This window comes from Pseudophryne corroboree, chromosome 3, assembly GCF_028390025.1.
Source record: "Pseudophryne corroboree isolate aPseCor3 chromosome 3, aPseCor3.hap2, whole genome shotgun sequence".
Classification (NCBI taxonomy): Eukaryota; Metazoa; Chordata; class Amphibia; order Anura; family Myobatrachidae; genus Pseudophryne; species Pseudophryne corroboree.
In genome coordinates, this window is record NC_086446.1 from 192,461,945 (window position 1) to 192,488,771 (window position 26,827).

Consider the following 26,827-nt stretch of genomic DNA (forward strand, 5'->3'; position numbering starts at 1 on the left):
TATATATAATATATATATTTTGTTGCTGATAATTTAAAATGTTCCAATTGAAGATACATTGAATTGGTTTGAAGGGGGAGGGGGGGGGGGGGGTGACCTAAAATCGTATTGTCTCGAGACCAAGTGCTCGATGATGAACTTCAGCCCAGTAAGGGACTGCTTAGGGACTGTTACACCATAGGTAACATATATACTACACCAGAAGAGACCTCCTTTAGGCCAACATTTAGTGAGATCAGTAGAGGAGGATTACCAAAACCAGATTAATGTTTTGGGGTACCCAAGGCAACAAACTTGTAGGGGCCCCTACCAATTAAACTGTCAATATGATATACTGGAATTGTTTTTAAAAACCATAATTAGTACATACTCCCAGCAACACAGATGTGCTAAACACACTGTAGTGCCTCCATTTCACATTATGCCTCACACAAACCCTAGTTCACTTTAATGGAACAGTATGCCCCAAACTGGTGATGTCACTATGTGTGGGAGTCCTGTGCGCCTGACTTGCCGCTCTGCTGTTAATCTGGCATTGAGAAGTGCGCTAGGTGATGATGTTATATTATGAGAAAGCAGTGCCAGCCCTACATATAAGCAAAGTACGCGACTGAGTAAGGCGCCGCACAAAGAGGGCGCTCTGCCGCAATTTGCTATAGATAGAGCCAGCAACCTCTGTGAATGCATCACGACAGTGCAGCTGCTGCCTGCCTCAGATGCGGCCTCCCCCCTCCCCCGTGCAGTTGTTGCTGCATCACGCATATGTAATGAGCTGCGTGATGTCATGATGCTGTGTCGCTCATTACAATTTGCGCAAAGAGTGCTGCTGGGGCAGGACGCACTGTCGCGCCTGGAGGAGCGGACTGAGCAGAGGGGGAGACGTGATGATGTTTGAGCGGGTGTGCCGCTGCCCGCCTTCCCAGCTCTGCGCTCTAGCTCCAGTCCAGGGACTCCTAGATGAGGGTAGAGTGTTCTAATTTAGGTATTCTTCTGTAACTGCTGCCACTGTCAGAACTCTGGAGTCAGTGTCACACTCACACTGACTCACTGCAGTAATTTATTGGTACAGTATAAACCTGCCAGCAGTAGATGTTTAATATGAATATTATTTAGTATAGTGTGGCTCCATACTGATTAATATTGAGTTTAAAATTGTCCCTGTTGCTGGCTTTTAATACCGAGAGGAGTGCACCATACGGACTAATATTAATTGTAAACATGTTCTTGCTGGCTGGCTTATAATACCAATGGTGCTCTACTATTATTGTAAGCCAGCTGGCGCATGTTTAAAATTAATAATATGTATGTGGGGCTGTACCTGGCGTAATGTGTCCTTTGCTCTACAGTGGTGTAATGTGTGTAAGGGACTCTGTGTGGTGTTACGTGACTGACGGACACTACTGTGAGGCGTAATGTGAATTGGTACTATTCTGCGACCACGCCCCTTCCCCATGAAGCCGTGCACTTATTTTTGACGCACGCCTTTGCCGTGCACTAACCCTATTTTGGACTGGGGGGGGGGGGGGATGATATGGGAGCTAAATCTATATTCACTTGCCAAAAAATGTAGGCTTCGTTAGGCCCTGTGAGAAAGGGAGATAAGTAATTACAAGGGTGATTAGAGTGAAAAGCTCCATTAAGTTTGATGTGTAAGTATTAGGCCATGTGTAATATTTATCAGCATTCCACTTTGATAACACAATGTATAATACAATATGGAGAAATGCAGGCATTGCTAGTGCTTCTGTGACAGTACTATACTTGCTGAGTGCCCGATCAGGCACGTCTATTATTATGGTACTTTTCCAGAAAATAGTACAATCCTGATAGTAAAAGTACCGTGCTCCACTACTGCAGCCAAATATCCCGAATAGAACCTGTAGTACACCGGATGCAGTTAATATACTTTTTGTTGGGATCCGGCCATTCAGGATCCCAATAACGGAATCCAGACAGCCGGTAATTCCGACCGCTCCATGGTATTCCCACTTGGGTGGTGGGTCCACACCACCACCGAGGGAGAATAGAACCCGTGAAAGCTCGCCTCCATGCTGGAAGGGTGCTGTGCGCAGCGAGCTGGCGATTGGACTCTCTACGCTCGCTGCTGGTATCATGGCTGGCGGGATGCTGCTGTCGGCATCCTGACAACAGGCATCTTGTCGGTTGGGATATTGTCTCCATCTCGTAGTACACAGCTGAAGCCAACTGATCTCTCTCCACAGAAAATGCCTCCCAGAGTGAGTTGCGGGATCTTCTCTCAGAATTCAACCTCCTGAAGCAGGTGAACCATCCACATGTCATCAAACTCTATGGGGCCTGTACACAGGATGGTGAGTAATTCCAGTAATAGATGATTACCACTGTACAACTTATTCTTCTATAGACATCAGCCTATTATGTGTTTTCAAGCCATAATGGCTTTTATATGCAGTGCTATAAAGATGCTATATTGTATAAAATTGCTTTTACCCACGTCGTAACTCTATTATGCCGTTACTTGTAATTACTATAACTGCCACCAGAAAGACTATCCTTTTGTATTGGATTGATAAGCGCCCACCCTTTCTATCTTCAATGCAACAACTTCTGCTTAAAATATTATATTATGACACAAGAGTGTCCATCCCTGATGTAGAAAAGGGGGGTAATTAAATTTTACAAGAAATGGGGCCCTTTCATTGAATCCCTACCTCCACAACTGCAATCTCAAATACTACAGGCATTTGACTCCACCAGCTGGTTTATGCTAAGGCAGCTTTCTAACGGGATTTGTCTTATATATGGCAATGTATAACATGTACTTCATCCTCTGGTTCTCCTTATTTGTTTGACTGCCTACCATATCAAGATACTATGTTATTATTGTTCTGATCTACTGTATATCCTACTGGAGATGCCCCACCCATCTCACATCTTCCATTCTGGAACCTTTGTTTGTATTTTGTCTTTTACTTGCCACTCCTCTCCCCCTCTTTTCTCCCTCTTGTATTTTCCTCCCCCCTAGTCTCTCTGTATGTTCCTCTCACTGTTTGTTGGGTCTTTATATATTTGATTTCTTGGCACACTCTCAGGGTATTGGAAAGTATTCTTCCAATTTTAAGTTCAGCCTAACTTTCTTTTCGTGTATTAGGTATGCTGTTTTTTATTTTTTACAGGGATGAATGGTTTATATTTTTCAAATGTGGCCTTTATACAGTATTTCGTTTAGCCTCATCATCGGACTTCTTGGCATACGTATTATATGGACAAATTTGAGCTACTTGCTTGGTCTGTTAGCCCACATAGTGCCTGCTTTCAAGACCTGATACACTGCCCTGTATTGTATTGATTTTCCTTTTTTGTATTTTGTGATATGTTTGCTGAAAACTCTAAATAAACAGATTTGTTTAAAAAAATTTTTTTTAAATAGTCTCTTTTAAGTGGATTTCTGCATATTATGTATTGACTGTGTTTTCTTGTTTCATCCAGGCCCCTTGCACCTTATTGTGGAGTATGCAAAGTATGGTTCCTTGCGCAATTTCCTAAGGGAAAGTCGCAAAGTAGGGCCCAGTTCTGTGGGTGGTGACTCGAATCGTAACTCAAGCTATCTGGATAACCCAGATGAAAGAGCCCTAACAATGGGAGACCTCATCTCCTTTGCGTGGCAGATATCCAGAGGAATGCTGTATTTAGCAGAAATGAAGGTAAGCATAGCTATGATTCATAGTCACTACTGACAACTGGTTGCTGCTGGCAACTGGTGCAAGGAAAGGGGTCAATGCCTGTACAACATGCCAGTCCAATAGCTGGCCATTTTTTTGTTAGTGCAGTTGATAGGTATTGCTGGGCGTGGTAGGGATAACCCAATACCTTATTAGCATGTGTGGAACCCTACTGGTCCTGTGGTACACTTACTTGGGGTACCTGAATATAGTGTCTCACCACTTTGCGGCTGGTCTCTTCTGCTATGACTATGGCGTGGGTATGGCGTCCATGACCAGTAGGGTCCCCGAATCCTTGGGTTCTTAGAACAAAGTACCGAATGGAGAGAACACACATGGACAACAAGTGCAGTGCAATAAAGACATCTCATGATGCAACTGTAAAACTTTATTTAAACTTCTACATATCTTCCAGCACAGTAAGCGTAACGGTTACCAGCTCAGCTTCCTCCAGCACAATACTTGAAGCAAATGGAAATGCTACATATTTAAAGCTTGATGATTACAGAAGGTTAGGTATAATTTAATTTCCACTCCAAACACCTCCAGCACAGCCTTATGCATGTGTCACAGCAGTGAAAAGACAGCACATAACCGGTGTTGCTGGGCACAGTAGTTTTACAGCATGTCAGTCCAACAAATACATCATACAGCATACAGGGGACTCCAGATTCATCGCCGCGCTCCTCTCAATCCTCTCATGGGAGACTTCTAATGTGCGGCACATCCCATCACACTGGGATCCTTTGTCTTTCCGCCACCCCACATACACCTTCTTCAGGCATTCTAATGCCTTCTATATCCAAGGACTCTGCCACAAATCCTGCTATCAGGTTGTTTTAATCGGCCCAAAAAAATGATCGCAGTTAATTGGATATCCCCCCCAAAAAATGTTCTTGATATTGTTTATTTATTTCTTTTTGGTTCTATGGGGCTTGGTTAGTACTGTAAATAATACACAAGGAGGGGGAATAGTTTCAGACTTGAGTCAGATTTCTTACCAATGTAATACCCAGTGCAGGGGCCAGGTGCTGTGTTTATTGAAGTCACTGGCTGTCAGTAAAAGAATAAGTCACCGCTTAATTGGTTCGGAACAAGCCATATTCTCTTAATTACACATTGAATCAGTACATGTCAGCATGTAGGTCAAATCCATTTACATGTTAACTGGTGTATTAAAATGCAGTTTAAAGAAACTCGCAAGATTGTATTTGTTCTGGCCAGGTTTGGCTGTTATGATGTGTCATATTGTATTTATGATTTATACTTCTTTGATCTCTAATTTACAAATCACAGATTAGACACTGTCCCCCCTGGTGTTTGGTAAGCATATTCCTCATTACTGTAATACATTTTCTCCAATTTTCCAGCTTGTCCATAGAGATCTGGCAGCAAGGAACGTCCTTGTGGCAGAAGGTCGCAAAATGAAAATCTCTGACTTTGGCCTCTCCAGAGATGTGTACGAAGAAGACTCATATGTAAAGAGAAGCAAGGTAACGACACAGCCATTACATTCTACCACGTTGCTTCTTGTGCTTGTGTAACCGAATATACAATACATAAAGGTGGAATTGGCAATGCCCTGGTTACCTTTCCCTGCACATGTTACTTAATCATATTATTAGCGTCACCATATTTGTATAATTGTTCCTGCATAACGAGAGCCGTAACTTGACATTTTGGTGCCTCCCCATATTTTTAAAACTGGGACATTAGGCGAGCCCTGGAGCCCAGTTAAAGTACTTGCTATGATGCCCCTTCCCACATGAGATGTAGAGGCTGCCACATGGACCAAATGGAAGTGACATTGATCATGCAGGGAGATGTTACAGCCTACGGATAACTAATTCAAAATATAGACCTGACTGTTTCACGCTTGCTGCATATGGAAAGAGGATGCTGGGGAGAGAGAGAGTGGGGATAGGGGTAGGTTTTTGGTGTAGCAGTTGCCATTTATAACAACCTTTCTCTGACGTCCTAGTGGATGCTGGGTATTCCGTAAGGACCATGGGGAATAGATGGGCTCCGCAGGAGACTGGGCACTCTTAAAAGAAAGATTAGGTACTACATCTGGTGTGCACTGGCTCCTCCCTCTATGCCCCTCCTCCAGACCTCAGTTAGAATCTGTGCCCGGCCAGAGCTGGGTGCTCCTAGTGGGCTCTCCTGAGTTCACTAAAAAGAAAGTATTTGTTAGGTTTTTTATTTTCAGTGAGATCTGCTAGCAACAGACTCACTGCTACGAGGGACTTAGGGGAGAGAAGCGAACCTACCTGCTTTCAGCTAGCTTGGGCTTCTAGGCTACTGGACACCATTAGCTCCAGAGGGATCGAACACAGGGCCCGACCTCGATCGTCCGTTCCCGGAGCCGCGCCGCCGTCCCCCTTGCAGAGCCAGAAGATGGAAGATTCCGGAGAAAATCGGCGGCTGAAGACTCCGGTCTTCAATAAGGTAGCGCACAGCACTGCAGCTGTGCGCCATTGCTCCCACAGCACACCACACGCTCCGGTCACTGGTGGGTGCAGGGCGCTGGGGGGGGGGGGGGGGCGGGCGCCCAGGGCTGCAATTAGTATACCTTAAGTGGCAAAATGCACATAATACTGTTCTAAACTGTATATGTGCCTAATTCCCCGCCATAAATATTATCAAAAAAGCGGGAGAAGCCCGCCGCTGAAGGGGCGAAGCTATCTTCCTCAGCACAGCCAGCGCCATTTTCTCTTCACGGCTCCGCTGGAAGGACGCTCCCCAGGCTCTCCCCTGCAGTATACACTACGGAAAGGGTAAAAAAGAGAGGGGGGGCACATAAATTTAGGCGCAAATTGTGATATAAGCAGCTATTGGGGGAAAATTCACTTTGTATATAGTGTAAATCCCTCTGTTATATAGCGCTCTGGTGTGTGCTGGCATACTCTCTCTCTGTCTCCCCAAAGGACTTTGTGGGGTCCTGTCCTCAGTCAGAGCATTCCCTGTGTGTGTGTGTGATGTGTCGGTACGGCTGTGTTGACATGTTTGATGAGGACGCTTACGTGGAGGCGGAGCAGGAGCCGATAAGTGTGATGTCGCCCCCTGCGGGGCCGACACCAGAGTGGATGGATATGTGGAAGGTATTAACCGACAGTGTCAACTCCTTGCATAAAAGGGTCGATGACGTAACCGCTTTGGGACAGCCGGCATCTCAGCCCGCGCCTGCCCAAGCGTCTCAGAGGCCATCAGGGGCTCAAACGCCCGCTACCTCAGATGGCAGACACAGATGTCGACACGGAGTCTGACTCCAGTGTAGACGAGGATGAGACAAATGTACAGTCCACAAGGGCCATCCGATGTATGATTACGGCAATGAAAAATGTGTTGCACATTTCTGACATTAACCCGGTTACCACAAAAAAGGGTATTATGTTTGGGGAGAAAAAGCAGCCAGTGACTTTTCCCCCATCTGATGAGTTAAATGAATTGTGTGAAGAAGCGTGGTGTTTCCCAGATAAGAAACTAGTGATTTCTAAGCGGTTACTAATGGCGTACCCTTTCCCGCCAACGGATAGGTTACGCTGGGAGACATCCCCTAGGGTGGACAAGGCGCTCACACGCTTATCAAAAAAGGTGGCACTGCCGTCTCAGGATACGGCCGCCTTAAAGGAGCCTGCAGATAGAATGCAGGAGGCTATCCTGAAGTCTGTGTATACACACTCAGGTACTATACTGAGACCTGCTATTGCTTCAGCATGGATGTGTAGTGCTGCAGCAGCATGGTCTGATTCCCTGTCAGATAACATTGATTCCCTTGACATGGATACTATTTTGCTAACTATAGAGCATATTAAAGACGTAGTATTATATATGAGAGATGCACAGAGGGACATTTGCCGGCTGGCATCTAGAATTAATGCAATGTCCATTTCTGCCAGGAGAGTATTATGGACTCGGCAGTGGACAGGTGATGCTGATTCTAAAAGGCACATGGAAGTTTTGCCTTATAAGGGTGAGGAATTGTTTGGGGACGGTCTCTCGGACCTCGTGTCCACAGCAACAGCTGGGAAGTCGACTTTTTTACCTCCGGTTCCCTCACAGCCTAAGAAAGCACCGTATTATCAAGTACAGTCCTTTCGGCCTCAGAAAGGCAAGCGGGTCAGAGGCGCGTCCTTTCTGCCCAGAGGCAGGGGTAGAGGGAAAAAGACAGCACCAGACAGCCAGTTCCCAGGAACAAATATCCTCCCCTGCTTCCACTAAGTCCACCGCATGATGCTGGGGCTCCACAGGTGGAGCCAGGTGCGGTGGGGGCCCGTCTCCGGAACTTCAGCGACCAGTGGGTTCGCTCACAGGTGGATCTCTGGGTTCTACAGGTATCTCAGGGATACAAGCTGGAGTTCGAGACGTCTCCCCCTCGCCGTTACCTCAAATCAGCTTTGCCTGCTACTCCCAAGGAAAGGGAGGTAGTACTGGCGGCAATTCACAAGCTGTACCTCCAGCAGGTGATAATCAAAGTTCCTCTCCTTCAACAGGGACGAGGTTACTATTCCACAAAGTTTGTGATACCGAAACGAGACGGTTCGGTGAGACCCATTCTAAATTTGAAATCCTTGAACACTTATATAAGGAAGTTCAAGTTCAAAATAGAATCGCTCAGGGCGGTTATTGCAAGCCTGGAAGAGGGGGGATTTTATGGTGTCACTGGACATCATGGATGCTTACCTACATGTCCCCATTTACCCACCTCACCAGGAGTACCTCAGGTTTGTGGTACAGAACTGCCATTACCAATTCCAGACGTTGCCGTTTGGTCTGTCCACGGCACCGAGGGTGTATACCAAGGTAATGGCCGAAATGATGATACTCCTTCGAAAGAAGGGAGTTATAATTATCCCGTACTTGGACGATCTCCTTATAAAGGCGAGGTCCAAGGAGCAGTTGTTGATCGGAGTAGCACTATCTCAGGAAGTGCTACAACAGCACGGCTGGATTCTGAATATCCCAAAGTCGCAGCTGGTTCCTACGACGCGTCTGCTGATATTGGGCATGTTTCTGGACACAGAACAGAAGAAGGTGTTTCTCCCGGAGGAGAAGGCCAAGGAGTTGTCATCTCTGGTCAGAGACCTCCTGAAACCAAAACAGGTGTCGGTGCATCATTGCACGCGAGTCCTGGAAAAGATGGTAGCTTCTTACGAAGCAATTCCCTTCGGCAGGTTCCATGCAAGGAATTTTCAGTGGGACCTGTTAGACAAGTGAGGATCGCATCTTCAGATGCATCGGCTGATCACCCTGTCCCCGGGGGCCAGGGTGTCTCTGCTGTGGTGGCTGCAGAGTGCTCATCTTCTCGAGGGCCGCAGATTCGGCATTCAGGACTGGGTCCTGGTGACCACGGATGCAAGCCTCCGAGGTTGGGGAGCAGTCACTCAGGGAAGAAACTTCCAAGGACAATGGTCGAGTCAGGAGACTTCCCTACACATAAATGTTCTGGACCTAAGGGCCATTTACAATGCCCTAAGTCAAGCAGAACCCCTGCTTCAAAACCAGCCGGTGCTGATTCAGTCAGACAACATCACGGCTGTCGCCCATGTAAACCGACAAGGCGGCACAAGAAGCAGGATGGCGTTGGCAGAAGCCACAAGGATTCTCCGATGGGCGGAGAATCACGTGCTAACACTGTCAGCAGTGTTCATTCCGGGTGTGGAAAACTAGGAAGCAGACTTCCTCAGCAGGCACGACCTCCACCCGGGAGAGTGGGGACTTCATCCAGAAGTCTTCACGCAGATTGTAAACCGTTGGGAACGGCCACGGGTGGACATGATGGCGTCCCGCCTCAACAAAAAGCAAAAAAAGTATTGCGCCAGGTCAAGAGACCCTCAGGCGATAGCTGTGGACGCACTAGTGACACCGTGGGTGTACCAGTCGGTTTATGTGTTCCCTCCTCTTCCTCTCATACCCAAGGTACTGAGGATAGTAAGTAAGAGAGGAGTAAGAACTATACTCGTAGTTCCGGATTGGCCAAGAAGAACTTGGTACCCAGAACTACAAGAAATTATCTCGGAGGACCCATGGCCTCTGTCTCTCAGACAGGACCTGTTACTGCAGGGGCCCTGTCTGTTCCAAGACTTACCGCGGCTGCGTTTGAAGGCTTGGCGGTTGAACGCCGGATCCTAATGGAAAAGGGCGTTCCAGATGAAGTGATTCCTACACTGTTAAAGGCTAGGAAAGACGCTGCCTGAAGTTCAGATGTTGTTAAGGGAGTGCTGCATACTCAGCCCCCTTTTGTGCCTCCAGTGGCACCTTGGGATCTCAACGTAGTGTTGGATTTCCTAAAATCACATGGTTTTGAGCCACTTCAGACCGTGGAGTTGAAGTATCTCACGTGGAAAGTAGTCATGCTTTTGGCCTTGGCTTCGGCTAGGCGTGTGTCAGAATTGGCGGCTTTGTCATGTAAAAGCCCTTATCTGATCTTCCATATGGACAGGGCAGAATTGAGGACTCGTCCCCAATTTCTCCCTAAGGTGGTATCAGCGTTTCATTTGAACCAACCTATTGTGGTGCCTGCGGCTACTCGGGACTTGGAGGATTCCAAGTTGCTGGACGTAGTCCGGGCCCTGAAAATCTATGTTTCCAGGACGGCTAGTGTCAGAAAAACTGACTCGCTGTTTATCCTGCATGCACCCAACAAGCTGGGTGCTCCTGCTTCTAAGCAGACTATTGCTCGCTGGATCTGTAGCACGATTCAACTTGCACATTCTGCGGCTGGACTGCCGCATCCTAAATCAGTAAAAGCCCATTCCACGAGGAAGGTGGGCTCTTCTTGGGTGGCTGCCCGAGGGGTCTCGGCTTTACAACTTTGCCGAGCTGCTACCTGGTCGGGGTCAAACACGTTTGCAAAATTCTACAAGTTTGATGCCCTGGCTGAGGAGGACCTTGAGTTTGCTCATTCGGTGCTGCAGAGTCATCCGCACTCTCCCGCCCGTTTGGGAGCTTTGGTATAATCCCCATGGTCCTTACGGAGTACCCAGCATCCACTAGGACGTCAGAGAAAATAAGAATTTACTCACCGGTAATTCTATTTCTCGTAGTCCGTAGTGGATGCTGGGAGCCCGTCCCAAGTGCGGACTTCTGCAATACTTGTATATAGTTATTGCTTAACTATAGGGTTATTGTTCTGAGCCATCTGTTGAATGAGGCTCAGCTATTGTTCATACTGTTAACTGGGTATAGTTATCACAAGTTGTACGGTGTGATTGGTGTGGCTGGTATGAGTCTTACCCTGGATTCCAAATCCTTTCCTAGTAATGTCAGCTCTTCCGGGCACAGTTTCCCTAACTGAGGTCTGGAGGAGGGGCATAGAGGGAGGAGCCAGTGCACACCAGATGTAGTACCTAATCTTTCTTTTAAGAGTGCCCAGTCTCCTGCGGAGCCTGTCTATTCCCCATGGTCCTTACGGAGTACCCAGCATCCACTACGGACTACGAGAAATAGAATTACCGGTGAGTAAATTCTTATTTTCATATAAAAAATTTACTAGATTTTCTAACTTACAGTGAAATGTGTGTGTATATGTATGTGAGTGTATATGTATATATATGTGTGTGTGTGTGTGTGTGTATGTATGTATATATATATATGTGAGTGTATATGTGTGTGTGTGTATACATATATATGTGTGTGTGTGTGTGTGTGTATACATATATATATGTGTGTGTGTGTGTATACATATATATGTGTGTGTGTGTGTGTGTAATTTGCTACCTTAATATGTTACTGTATGCATATTAAATTATGGCAAACAAAAATTTAACGCTACACGTTAAAAACAGCTTAGCCGTGTTTTGCAAGTTGTGCCGAATTGATAAAATAGTAAAGATGTAAGTGGACACATCTGTATGTGTGTGTGTGTGTGTGTGTGTGTGTATATGTGTATGTATGTGTGTGTGTATATATGTATATGTATATGTATATGTATATATGTATATGTATATATATATATATATATATATATATATATATATATATATATATATATATATATATATAAAAATATATATATATATATATATATATATATATATAAATATATATAAAAAGTTACTGTGGACCGGCACTCCCCCCTTGCTGGCAATGTTGCTTCGGTGCCCTCCAATATAAATAGTACAGTATAATGAAGAAAAAGCGGCACTCAGAGACTGTAGTAATCAGAATTATATTCCACACAAATAGAACCAACGTTTCGGGGTGCTTACGCCCCCTTTGTCAAGGTGAACAATGAAATAACAAAACAATTTACATACCTTAAGTACCAAAGAAAACCCACCATGTGAACAACGCCTGCCCGGCCGCGCGCTCCAGCATCTCTTCCGTCTCTCTGCTGATGATGTCATCAGGTCGCGTCTGGTCGTCATAGCAACTTCAGATGCTAAATGGCCGGGCTGCGGCGCTGTGTATCAAAAATATAAGAGTGAAAACAAATTACAAGCGCCCCTCACCAGAAAAAAGGAAAAATGCACATAACTAATGATCCACTGTGCTGTTACTAAGGTGACAGCTGGAGAAAACTTTACATGCGAGGATGATACTACATCAGAAAAATGCAGGGGTTAATAGCTAGCCGAGCTGTATTGTAAAAAAGGGGAGTCACCCAATGGATACCCCTGTGGACATGGTTCCTAAATAAAGGTCTTACATCCTTTGGTTGGTGCCATATATATCTATATAAATATGGTATTAACATTTAACCTGCATGTATTGTATCTAGCCGTCACCTCAAGTATAAGAGCAAACAGTCACTTTGTAACTACAAGCAGTGTTATTTAAAGTTATTCCAACTAATTTTTTCGTTAAGCCTGTTCGGCTTGGTGGTGTTGATAGTTAGGTGACGAAGATCTCCCATGGGCGCTGTTCGCATGGCGGGTTTTCTTTGGTACTTAAGGTATGTAAATTGTTTTGTTATTTCATTGTTCACCTTGACAAAGGGGAAACGTTGGTACTATTTGTGTGGAATATAATTCTGATTACTACAGTCTCTGAGTGCCGCTTTTTCTTCATTATACTATATATATATCTATCTCTCTCTCTCTCGATATAGATATATAGATAGATATATAGATATCTACATATATATATATATATATATATATATATATATATATATATATATATATATTTTTTTTTTTATATATATATATATATATATATATATATATATATATATATAGAGATATCTACATATATATATATATATATATATATATATATATATATATATATTCATAAAAATGCTGCTGCTCACCTCTGTGATGGTGCAGACTGGCACTGGAGGGCGCCTGACAGAGCGCGACGTTTGGGACAAGGATACACACCCTATGTACTCTGCAGTCCCCACCATATACTGCCCCTATATACACACTATAGCACCATACCCCTTCATATAGTGCCCCCTATATACAGCACACACCCCTCCTCCATATACTGCTACCACCATATACCGAATACTTGTCACCCCCTCCTCCACCCACACACTCGTCCATCTTCTGCATACAACACCCCACATCCACACCCAAAACTCTTGGTGGTGACCATCTCCTGCATACAGAGATGTTTCTAGACATTTTGTCTCCCGGCGCGAACAGTAAAAAAATGTGCCTCACTAAAGTGGATGTGGCCTCACTAAAATGAGCGTTGTCTTGCAGCTAATAAAAAAAAAAAAATCAAATTATGCCCCACAGTAATGCCTCCTGCACCACAATATGCCCCACACAGTAGTGCCCCCTGCACCACAATATGCCCCACACAATAATGCCCTCTGCACCAGAATATGAATATGCCGCACACAGTAATTCCCCCTGCACCATAATTATTTGTATAATGTGGGACATACTAAGTTGTCCTGGGTAGTCAGAGCCGGTCCTAGGCATAGGCAATTGGTATGCCTAGGAGAAAAAGAAATAAAAATTATATGCGGCATGCCTATATTCTGTGTGTAGCATTTCGTATGCAGATACAGCCACAGTCGCACATAGAATATAGGCATGGCACATATAATTTTTATCAGCAGAAGCTGCTTGTTCATTATAGCCACATAGAAATGCAAATAAGATGCATTTTCTTCAAAAACGTTAGCAGAGCTGCTAGCTGACTCACGTCGGGCATCTCCTGCTGCATGATGTTTTAAAGAAAGGTGTATGAGGACACATATGTACCCAAGCAGAGGTCATAGTGTTAGCAGCCATGTGAGTGCTGTGTGCGGGTGGGTTGGTTGTGCTGTAGTGTTCGACATATGTGTAAGAGGCACTATGTGTGTCATGTATGAATGCATTAATAATGTGCTGCAAATGTGTAAGGGACATTATGGGGAAGATTCAAATGTTTGAAAAGTCAGTTGGGAGTCTGTTTTTTCCTATCTAATAGACAGGAAAAAACAGACACCCAACCGACTTTTCAAACATTTGAATTCCACCCTATGTGTGTCATTATGTGTATACGGGCATTAATAATGTGCGGCATATGTGTAAGGTGCATTATGTTTATAAGAACATTAAATATGTGTCTCATGTGTAAGGGACATTACTGTGTGGTATTACAGTATGTGTGTAAATGCATTACTAATGTGTGGCATTGTGTATAAGGTGCTCTGCTGTGTGGTGTACTGTATAGAAAGAGCACTACTGTGTGGTCTAATGTGAATAAAGAGCTATATGTTGTGGTGTAATGTGAATAAAGGGCAATGTAGTGTGATATAATGTGAATAAGGAGCACTAATGTGAGGAGTAACGTATAAGGTAAAGTGGTTACTACTGTGTGATGTAACGTGAATTAGGGACACTATCGCATGATAAAATGTGAATAAAGTTGCACTACTGTGTGGTGTGGTGTAATTTGAATTGGGGGTACAATTGTGTGGCCATGCCCCTTCCCAGCAAAAACACACCCCTTTTTGGGCACACTACTCCTCTTTAAAATATAGGGGGTAGGAACACCAATATAAGGACTGCTATGGGTGAGGGATGATGGTGCTGGAAAAGAGGTGCAGGGTCAGAGGCGGAACTAGCGGTTATGCTAGGGGTCACCAGCCAAAATCTTGCCTAGGGCATCATATTGCAATAGAAAACCTTTAAAATGGTGCACGAACAAAACTTGGGGTGCAGCTACAAAGTGCACAATTAAGTGTACATCCCACATACACTTAAACACACAGTGGAAACAAAGAGAAGCATTGCACAGCACACACATAAGAGCGCTCTCCAAGTACCACATTAATTTTTAAAACACCACAATGTGACATGTATGTAAAAAACGGATTCACCAAAAATAAAGTCCACTCCAACTCCTTCTCCTGTTGGAAAGTATAGCCACAAATTGAAGTAGACTCCTCCTTTCTAGGATTAATCGTAGCAGTATTATTTCAGATGCTTTAGATAAACCTGAAAGATAAGTGTCTCCCTTCCCTCATGTACTGGGGATGCGTGGAGACACTAGAGAAAGCCAGACATAGTGTAGCAGTCTTTTAAAATGAAAAACATTTAATACTACAGATTGCACTTACAAAACATTTATTTCACATAAAAACAGCATATCATAATGAACTCCATCGAACACAGCAGCAATATATCACCCTGAGAGGTTCCTCATAGGGCATCATATTGGTTAGGGACGGCTCTGTGGGTAGTACTGTATGGGGCATAATAAAGGCACATGTGTCAAAGGCACGTGTGGGGTGCTTTTTACCCCACCAGGCATTAGTAACCCCTGTGACGCCCCTCGTTATACCACTTTATGTGCACTTAAGTTGCAACCTAGCATCTGTGGTTCATTGTGAGCAGCTATTCACTTCATCTGCAACGCGACTAATAAACAAAATTGAACTTAAAATATGCCCACTACTCTGCTCAGAGCTTCTCCGTTGTGCTGGGGTTTTATGTCCTGTTGACCAGACATGGCCAAACTGCGGCTCTCCAGCTGTTGTAAAACTACAAGTCCCAGCATGCACTGCCACCGTTTTGCTATTAGGGAATGCTAGAACTGTGGAAGGAGATGCTGGGATGTGTAGTTTCACAACAGCTGGAGACCCACAGGTTGGCCAGGCCTGCTATAGACACTTGGTGCATGAGGACACATCTGCAGGGCTGGATTATAGGGGATGGTGGCAGTGACCCCCACAATTAATGGAGAGCACAGCAGCATTTTGCTACCTGTGCTCCGTTTCTTAGTGGCGGTTCAGCAGTTCTGTATACAGCGGCCGCCACAGAGCTCACTGCCCTGCCTGCTGCCTCGTGAGATGATGACATGATGACTGGGTCTCTCAGAGGCAGCTCCCCACACTTACGGCTGGTGCATCCTGGGGTTGTACGGAGTAGCTCCGTGATACGTGCCCCACTTTTTTCCTCTGCAGATGACATCAGCCACCACAGCCCTGTTTACGAAGCCTGTACTGTACACGTGTTAACAGTGCGTGGGCAGCCTCATGCTTGTACAGTCATCCGCTGCTGAGAACTACTTCATAGTTGTACAGTAACCTCACATACTGACAATCTGTGTACCAGTTGCTGCTTTTACTGTCACCTGCTTCTGATATATCCGTATATATAGGGTATGTCACTTTGTCAATTATATAAATGGGTGCCCACATTTGTTACCCAGGGGCCCCCACATACCTTAATCCGGCCTTGCACATCTGTATACTGTTTGTGTATATATGATTTTGCTTTTTGTACTTTTCTTTTTATAAATATGGATTGCTGGTCTATTTGGATTATGCTGATTTATTTATATTAGGACGGACCTTACAGCCATATTGGATTTTTGAATTGTGTGTGTGCAGTTGTGCCAGTGTTTGTGTGTGTGTGTGTAGAGAAATAGATAACATGCTAAAATGATGTGATTACACTATGTGACATTAACCCCATTTACAACAGCATCTGTTTAGATGAATCTTTTTTTCTTCTTTCTCTTATTTCCAGGGAAGAATACCAGTGAAGTGGATGGCGATAGAATCCTTGTTTGATCACATATACACAACACAAAGCGATGTGTAAGTTGTTGTTTAGTGCATGTATCTGCAAGGGCTGTGTGAGAGGGGTGTACTGCCCAGGGGGTAACCTGACTGGGAGCAGGCAATGAATATTTTAGATTAATTTGGTTACAATTGAGCAACATCACATTTTCTTATTGCCGAAGACAGAAATAGGAACAATATTGTGAGGAAAGTATACTTGGCAAAAGATGAAAATGCATATAAGAGGGCTGCATCCCCGGAGATAGATCTGTTTTAGTGTGCTGGAATGGGCAGAGTTTTGCCCAAAGGTGGCATTTTGGGGTAGTACTAGGGTGTGCAGGGTCATATGTCTAAATGTTGGGAGTTATATATACATTTTGATCAAATTGTGGCAACCAACTACACATTGTCCATATTGACGTGGTCCAAACACAGATGTCATTTAGTGATCAGGCTATAGGAGCAGATCTGCTTTTTGGCTTTGTGACACTCCTAAAGGCCATTAAATAAGGAACTGTCTCTCTTCTTGCAAGTCGCTCCCCCTACATCCAGGGCCGGATTAAGGGCCACATGGGCCTGGGATTGAAATTGATCAAGGACTTATTGTTAGAAGGGGAGGAGCAGTGACCAGTGATGGGTGGTTGTGGCCAGCCCTACCCTATCAGCCCCAGTGTCTCACTAAGGGCCTAATTCTGATTTGTTCTGTATTGCACAGCCGCAGGGAAGTGGCAGTGCAATACTGTACAAATAAAATGCACCATGGGCTGCCAAGCCTAAAAAAACGAGGGCATCACACAGCATGTCAATCATGCTGAGGTTAAGAGGGGACTGTGAGCGATCTTGCAGGGCCCGTTTTGCACAGAACTGGACTTGTTCATGCGCAGTCCCCCAACAATCAGATTTGTAAGTAAACAATCGGGTCTGCATAGAAATCCAGATCAGGCTGTAAATACGTAGCAGGAGGAAAACTGAATAATTTTGTGAGGAAAATAGAATTGTAATACTTATATGGCCGGCTTGGTGGCTGTAGCCCCATCTGCCCTATTGTTAATCCTCCTACATAACCACACGGACCCAGCAGCAGTACATCAGCGCTGTGCTCTACCTACAAGACTTCAAGACAACACACACAGTCCTACTTGGTGATGAAAAGCCCTAAATAAGGAAGCCTGCATAGATTGTTCTAACATTTTATATTTAAATGTTTACATGATTATTAATGTGCTTCCCTCTTCCCCTTACTGTATGTCTGCAATGTCTGGTGATCAGGTGGTCCTTCGGTGTTCTCCTGTGGGAGATTGTTACACTTGGTGGAAATCCATACCCAGGCATCGCTCCAGAGCGACTATTCAACCTTCTAAAAACTAGTTATAGGATGGAGAAGCCGGAGAACTGCAGTGATGAAATGTAAGCCTAGCATTTGCCTATCTGTCTCCGTCCCAGGTTCTAATTAATGAATGTATACTATGAGATCATTAGCAGTATAGGCTAATATAAAAATCTTGCCAGTAAAGCATAATACTGTTATGTCACATCATTAGATAACACTTTACTGGTTTTATATGTATGCTAGAATTATATTGGCTCATTGTGTAAGAACTGAGCATAAAACAGAATCAACTCTCATAACAAATATCATATGCTTTCTGTTACTTTCTTAAGTTGCTATATCCCCACTATATAGTCAGTGAATGAGAGCTGCTGGTATACATTAAAACATGTCCAATACGACTGAGGCTTTTCTTCCTAGCTTCCAAATGCATCCATAGAATTTTCATACCACATTTATTGTTAACATCGATGATGCCTTTCTAAGAAATTGATATCAGTAATGTGTTTCCTGGCTTTCAGGTACAATCTTATGCTGAAATGTTGGAAACAGGAGCCAGACAAGCGGCCAGCATTTGCTGAGATCAGTAAAGAACTGGAGAAAATGATGGTGAAAAGCAGGGCAAGTATGATAGGGTACACATGGGGACATGTATCAGACATCCTAAAGAGGGAAAGTTACTCATCTGAACCAATCATTTATCAAGTACATTATATAAAGTGATAGCCGGTTGCTATGGGCAACTTCTGTCCTCTTTAGAAGGTTAGATACTTCTCATCTGCAGTCACTTATCAAAATATCAATTCTTGACTTTCTCATTATTACTTAGAATGCAGAAAGGCAAACATGGCCATGCCAAACAGATGCCCATTGGAAGCAGTTTCAGTAAAGCAGACATAGCTAGTATTTTACATGCAAAACAGTATTTTATATAAAAAAGGAAAGGAAAGATAACTGTTGTCATCTGGTGACACGGATCCAGCCACGGGTAGAAAATGTGCTTTGGCAGCATCTCTTCAGCCCCTAGAACTTCATGGTCCATAATTATGGTCTTATATTGCACTTCCTTTTCCTCTAATGTACTGGATGTTCTTTCATCGTGTTTTGGCAGACATCCAGTTTAGAGATCTATGTGGTAGTGATGGCTAGTTTATAAAAAAAAAATAAAAAAAAATCCCAACTTTTATAAGTCCTTGGGTTTTGCATGAGAGAGTTTGTTTTTATTAGAGATGAGCGGGTTCAGTTTCCTGAGAACCGAACTTTACCCCCCCCTTCCCCCTCCCGAACATCCCGTTTGGAGCCTGGATCTGAGTCCAGCTCGGGACTTCCCGCCAGACTCGGAAACCAGAACGAGGCAAAACATCATCATCCCGCTGTCGAATTGTCGCTGGTTTTGGATCCCATCAAAACAGCCGTGCGTAGCCGCCATTTTCACTCCGGACTCGGAGAGTGAGACAGACAGACCTCTCTCTCTCTCTCTCTGTGGGTGGTGGCATTGGGTGGGGCTAGTGTGTGCTCTGTAGCGGTGCTGCTGCAGTCACTGTGGTGTACCTGTGCTGTGTTAGGGGTGCTGTCCTGACTGTCATTGGTGTTTCATGTGCGGTTACGGCCGGGTGCTGCAGCTGTATATGGGTGTTGCTGTCCTGGCTGTCATTGTGTTGTACAGGGTGCAGGGGCACGGTTACCCTGTATACTGTAAAATATAGGGGTGCTGCTGGCCCTGTATGCTAAAAAAATTCAGGGGTGCAGTTGTTAAAAATTAATAGCACACTGCTCCTATATGCTGTAAAATATAGGGGTGCTGCTGGCCCTGTATGTTGTAAAAATTCAGGGGTGGAGTTGTTAAAAATTAAAAGCACACTACTCCTGTATGCTGTAAAATATAGGGGTGCTGCTGTTCAAATAATATTACACTGTCCCTGTATGTTATACTGCTGCTCAAATAACATTACACTATCCCTGTATGCTATAGAAAATTCAGGGGCGCAGTTGTTAAAAATGAAAAGCACAGTGCTCCTGTATACTGTAAAATATAGGGGTGCTGCTGGGCCTGTATGCTATACAAATTCAGGGGTGCAGTTAAAAATTAAAAGCCCACTGCTCTGGTGTACTGTAAAATATTGGGGTGCTGCTGTTAAAATAACATTACACTGACCCTATATGTTGTAAAAATTGTAGGGTGCAGTGAAAATCAATGTAGATTAGCCCTGTCTTGTATGCTGTAAAAATTCAGGGGTGGAGTGAAAATAAATGTACACTGGCCCTGTCTTGTATGCTGTGATAATTCTAGGGTGCAGTGAAAATCAATGTACACTGGTCCTGTTTTGTATGCTGTAAAAATACAGGGGTGCAGTGAAAATAAATGTTCACTGGCCTTGTCTTGTATGCTGTAAAATTACAGGGGTGTTGTGAAAATACAGGGGTGCTGGCACTGTCCGTGGTTGCAATGTCTAGGCCTGACCTTCACAACACTGTATGGGAAGAGGAGGCTCCTACCACCATTTGAACGCCCCCTGCAAGTGCTGGGAGGAGCACCGCCTGTCCAGTTGCTGATATTGAGATTGAGGATGTCACAGTAGAAGTACACCAGGATGAGGAGGATATGGGTGTAGCTGGCGCTGCAGAGGATTCTGATGGTGATGTGGTTTGTTTGAATAAGGCACCAGTGGAGATGGTTGTTGTCCATGGGATGAAAAAGCCCATTGTCATGCCTGGGCAAAATACTAAAAAAGCCACCTCTTCGGTGTGGAAATATTTCTCCACAAATCTGGACAACAGGTGTCAAGCCATCTGTTGCCTTTGTCAATCCATAATAAGTAGGGGTAAGGAAGTTAACCACCTAGGAACATCCTCCCTTTTACGTCACCTGCAGCACATTAATCGTAAGTCATTGTCAAGTTCAGAAACTTTGGGTAATAGCGTAAGGATGAGGATGTAAACTCTGAAGGGGGGGGGGGATCTGAGGAAGAGGATGACATCTTGCCACTGTAGAGCCAGTTTGTGCAAGGAAAGATTGATTGGTTAGTTTGGGCCCCCCACCAAAAAAAAAAGCAATAATTTAATCCAACAGTCGTGTGGCAGACCCTGTCGCTAAATTGATTGGTTTGTTAAAGTGTGCATGTCCTGTTTATACAACATAAGGATGGGTGGGAGGGCCCAAGGACAATTCCATCTTGCACATCTTTTCTTTGCCACATCATTCCAGGGGTGCTGCCTATATGAAGTGCTGCCCCTCTGCCCTATCAGTCCAGGAGTGCTGTCCCACTACCGTTTAAGTCCAGGGGTGCTGTTGCTTGTCTGCTGTGCTGTGTAATTCTCCAGGGGTGCTGCCTATGCTGTATAAGTCCAGGGGTGCTGCTGTACTTGATCCTAGTTTTAAATGAAAGCCTAGAGCAGATATGAAACTAGCTTCAACATCACAAACAGATTTGTGAAAACTAGCCGCAAAGGTGGAAATGGAAATTGCCAAAGTGTTTTTAAATAAAGTGGGGAGAGACCACATTTGTAGCCAAAGACAGTGACTCAGAAGAGACTGAATCATAATCCAGCACAACTGCTGGAGAGGTAAAAGTGAGATTTTCTGCCAGAGCATTCGACAGAGGTTCTTCTCCATTATTTCATGTTGACTCACTCAAATGAATGGCTCCAATTAGTCAACCTTAATTTTGATTTATTATTGATGTTCCACATTTTGGGATTTATTTAGAAGATGCGCATTTGTTGTATAGGGGGATCTTCTTTCTCTAAGGGCTGCGTAGGGTTTTCGCAAGACCTTGCGATGTTAGAAGAACAGAGTTTCAGTGAACTTGCATTGCATTAGTTTTCCATTTTACTGTAGCACTAGATGGGCCAGGAGCTCCTGTGAGGCACAAACAGTTTACTGAATAAGGCCCAGTATGGAGTTTCATGGTGGCTTACAGGCAGGTAGATGTCGGGCTTTCCAGGCTGAGGCATGCTGTGGGCACAGAGGGTAGCATTGCTTCCTCCCACAGTCCTACTTATAGTATGAAATTAGTTTGGACTGTAGAGTGGTAATCTCCACTAGGGCGCATGGGCTCAATAACAAAAAAATTGACTGCACAGTCGTGCTTAGTACTTTACCGAACCCACCCGAACTCCACTTTCCCCATCCAGGCCTGTTGTGGGGGCTCAGGAGGGGCTGCTAAAACATCTAAGGGGCTTCTTTATTTAAAAATAAAATATGAATAAAATAAATAAGACACACAGGTATGCTAACATGCGTGTAACTGGGACACACAGGTATGCTCACATGCGTGCAACTGGGAGCTGTGAAAAACAAATATAAGGCATCTGCCACAAATAATGTAAATAAAAATGCAATAAAAAAATGGGAAAAAAAGAAATCCAAGAGATTTTCACAAAATAAGTCTCTAGACTCCATGGAGGGGAAAATATCCAATCTTGATCCTGTGGTATACACCAGTTTATTTGCATCCCAGCAATAAATCCGAGATTATCTTAATCCCTGAAAATGGAGAAGGGGGTACAATTTTGAAGGCTTTGGCCCCTAGTTTTTCAGTTTGTCCAGTAATGTGGTAATTATATATTTGCTTGGTTGAAATCCTTTCTGTTCCACACCAATATAGGAGTGGAGGTGAAAGCTTGTGTGTTGTTCCTGATTGCATGTGCCTCTCTAATTTTTAATCACCTTGACACTGTCCTCTTCCTCTTGCCTCTTCTCATAATGTGAAAAATCATCAAATATGGAGGTGGTATGTTTGTAGCTAGCTATGATTCGGAGAACCTGGCAAGCTTTTTCCAGGGGGACCACCTTTCACTGAAATTATAGGTTTATTAAACTGCGCATGTCCTTTTTTTTGTTTTGTTTTTTAAATTGCGTATTCTTTATTGAAAATTTCAGTACAGAAAAAATAAAACAAAACAATACAATACAGACACTGAACAAAAACAATTACATTACATCATCCGCCACTCAGACAACCAATTTAGCCCACATGTATTAGTGACCAGAACAATCTTCCAAGTTAAATTCGTATAATAAGAAACATATATACAACACTTGTCCATTTGACCCAGAGCTGGCACTGCAAGTTATCGTAGACCAATATACCTATATGTGTATATACGTGCCCACCTCTGCGAAGGTATATAGTAGACCATGGGGTATATGCAATTGCAGTCGAATTGCCGCAAATGTCGAAAAACGGGGCATTTTCGACACACAAAAAAAAATTCGACAATGCAATACAGTACTTTTCGACAAAAAAACGGCCGTTTCAGATTCGACTTTTTGAAATTCGACAGTTGTCAAATTCGACATGTCTGCAATGGTAAAAATGCGGCTTTTCGACAAAAGTATATTCAATTGAAGAATGTCGATTCGACAACCGTGCTTTTCGACAGTAATTTCGTCAATTTCAGTCTGCCTCATTTTGTGGCGGAATCTAATAAAAAATGTTAAAAACATGTTTTTTGTTGTTGTTGCTAATAGCATATCTATTTATATTAGAAGGCATTATCTACTTGGTTTGTCTATTAGGAGCCACAAGTATTATTTATATATTTTTTAAAAGAATATATATATATTTTTTTACTGACTAAAATAATATGAAGAGATCAGAGCATGTTTTTCATTGGGAAGGGGTGGGAATGGGTTAAAAATCTTGAAAAAAATGCGTGGGGTCCCCCCTCCTAAGCATAACCAGCCTCGGGCTCTTTGAGCCGGTCCTGGTTGTAAAAATACAGGTAAAAAATTGACAGGGGATCCCCCGTAATTTTACAACCAGCACCGGGCTCTGCGTCCGGTCCTGGTGCAAAAAATACGGGGGACAAAAAGCGTAGGGGTCCCCCGTATTTTTAACACCAGCACCGGGCTCCACTAGCTGGAGAGATAATGCCACAGCCGGGGGACACTGTTATACTGGTCCCTGCGGCCGTGGCATTAAATCCCCAACTAGTCACCCCTGGCCGGGGTACCCCCCCCCCCATCCAAGGGCTGCGGATGGGGGGCTGATAGCCTTGTGTCAAATAAAAGAATATAGTTTTTTGTAGCAGAACTACAAGTCCCAGCAAGCCTCCCCCGCAAGCTGGTACTTGGAGAACCACAAGTACCAGCATGCAGGGGGAAACGGGCCCGCTGGTACCTGTGGTTCTACTGCAAAAAAAATACCCAAATTAAAACAGTACACAGACACCGTGAAAGTAAAACTTTATTACATACATGCATACCGATACACACATACTTATCTATGTTGACACGAGGCTCGGTCCACTTCTCCAAGTAGAATCCATGGGGTACCTGAAAATTAAATTATACTCACAAAAATCCTGTGTAGCATCTGTCCTCTTCTCTTTATAATCCACATACTTGACAAAAAAACAAACCGCATTACCCGGACCACGCACTGAAAGGGGTCCCATGTTTACACATGGGACCCCTTTCCCCGAATGCCGGGACCCCCCCGTGACTCCTGTCACAGAGGGTCCCTTCAGCCAATCAGGGAGCGCCACGTTGTGGCACTCTCCTGATTGGCTGTGCGCGTCTGAGCTGTCAGACGGCACATAGCACTGCCGCTCCATTATCTTCAATGGTGGGAACTTTGCCGTCAGCGGTGAGGTCACTCGCGGTCACGACGTGGCGCTCCCTGATTGGCTGAAGGGACCCTCTGTGACAGGAGTCACGGGGGGTCCTGGCATTTGGGGAAAGGGGTCCCATGTGTAAACATGGGACCCCTTTCAGTGCGTGGTCCGGGTAAATGCGTTTTATTATTTTGCCAAGTACGTGGATTACAAAACAGAAGAGGACAGATCTACACTGGATTTTGGTGAGTATAATTTTATTTTCAGGTACCCCGTGGATTCTACTTGGAGAAGTGGACAGAGTCGGCGTGTGAACATAGGTAAGTATGTGTGTGTCGGCATGCATGTATGTAATAAAGTTTCTCTATCGTCCTTGTGGATGCTGGGGTTCCTGAAAGGACCATGGGGAATAGCGGCTCCGCAGGAGACAGGGCACAAAAAGTAAAGCTTTCCGATCAGGTGGTGTGCACTGGCTCCTCCCCCTATGACCCTCCTCCAGACTCCAGTTAGATTTTTGTGCCCGGCCGAGAAGGGTGCAATCTAGGTGGCTCTCCTAAAGAGCTGCTTAGAGAAAGTTTAGCTTAGGTTTTTTTATTTTACAGTGAGTCCTGCTGGCAACAGGATCACTGCAACGAGGGACTTAGGGGAGAAGGAGTGAACTCACCTGCGTGCAGGATGGATTGGCTTCTTGGCTACTGGACATCAGCTCCAGAGGGACGATCACAGGTACAGCCTGGATGGTCACCGGAGCCGCGCCGCCGGCCCCCTTGCAGATGCTGAAGTAAGAAGAGGTCCAGAATCGGCGGCTGAAGACTCCTGCAGTCTTCTAAAGGTAGCGCACAGCACTGCAGCTGTGCGCCATTTTCCTCTCAGCACACTTCACACGGCAGTCACTGAGGGTGCAGGGCGCTGGGAGGGGGGCGCCCTGGGAGGCAAATGAAAACCTTTTTTGGCGAAAAATACCTCACATATAGCCCCCAGAGGCTATATGGAGATATTTAACCCCTGCCAAGATTCACTAAATAGCGGGAGACGAGCCCGCCGAAAAAGGGGCGGGGCCTATCTCCTCAGCACACAGCGCCATTTTCTCTCACAGAAAGCCTGGAGAGAAGGCTCCCAGGCTCTCCCCTGCACTGCACTACAGAAACAGGGTTAAAACAGAGAGGGGGGGCACTGATTTTGGCGATATTGAGATATATATAAAGATGCTATAAGGGAAAACACTTATATAAGGTTGTCCCTATATAATTATAGCGTTTTGGTGTGTGCTGGCAAACTCTCCCTCTGTCTCCCCAAAGGGCTAGTGTGGGTCCTGTCCTCTGTCAGAGCATTCCCGGTGTGTGTGCTGTGTGTCGGTACGTGTGTGTCGACATGTATGAGGACGATGTTGGTGAGGAGGCGGAGAAATTGCCTGTAATGGTGATGTCACTCTCTAGGGAGTCGACACCGGAATGGATGGCTTATTTAGGGAATTACGTGAGAATGTCAACACGCTGCAAGGTCGGTTGACGACGTGAGACGGCCGACAAACTATTAGTACCGGTCCAGGCGTCTCAGAAACACCGTCAGGGGCGTTAAAAACGCCCATTTACCTCAGTCGGTCGACACAGACACAGACACGGACACTGAATCCAGTGTCGACGGTGAATAAACAAACGTATTTCTCATTAGGGCCACACGTTAAGGGCAATGAAGGAGGTGTTGCATATTTCTGATACTACAAGTACCACAAAAAAGGGTATTATGTGGGAGTGAAAAAACTACCTGTAGTTTTTCCTGAATCAGATAAAATAAAATGAAGTGTGTGATGATGCGTGGGGTTACCCCGATAGCAAATATTGGCGTTATACCCTTTCCCGCCAGAAATTAGGGCGCGTTGGGAAACACCCCTTAGGGTGATAAGGCGCTCACACGCTTATCAAGTGGCGTTACCGTCTCCAGATACGGCCGCCCTCAAGGAGCCAGCTGATAGGAAGCTGGAAAGATATCCAAAAAAGTATATACACACATACGGTGGTTATACTGCGACCAGCGATCGCCATCAGCCTGGAGATGCAGTGCTGGGTTGGCTTGGTCGGATTCCCTGACTGAAAATATTTTATTCATATAGAGCATTTAATAGGATGCATTCTATATATATGTACGTGAGATGCACAGAGGGATATTTGCTCTCTGGCATCAAGATAAGTACGTTGTCCATATCACCCAGAAGATGTCATGGACACGACAGTGGTCAGGTGATACAGATCCCATACGGCACATGGAAGTATTGCCGTA

At 44.6% G+C, this 26,827-nt stretch overlaps 1 protein-coding gene across 1 annotated transcript in view; it reads left to right on the forward strand.

The window, feature by feature from the left end:
* Positions 1 to 26,827, forward strand: part of RET (ret proto-oncogene) — a 170,166-nt gene that overhangs the window by 131,229 nt on the left and 12,110 nt on the right. Inside the window, exons 13-18 of the mRNA XM_063958742.1 lie at positions 2,223 to 2,330; positions 3,469 to 3,683; positions 5,072 to 5,194; positions 16,625 to 16,695; positions 17,929 to 18,066; positions 18,511 to 18,610. Of these exons, the coding sequence (XP_063814812.1) occupies positions 2,223 to 2,330; positions 3,469 to 3,683; positions 5,072 to 5,194; positions 16,625 to 16,695; positions 17,929 to 18,066; positions 18,511 to 18,610 (755 nt within the window). The remainder of the gene's footprint in view (positions 1 to 2,222; positions 2,331 to 3,468; positions 3,684 to 5,071; positions 5,195 to 16,624; positions 16,696 to 17,928; positions 18,067 to 18,510; positions 18,611 to 26,827) is intronic.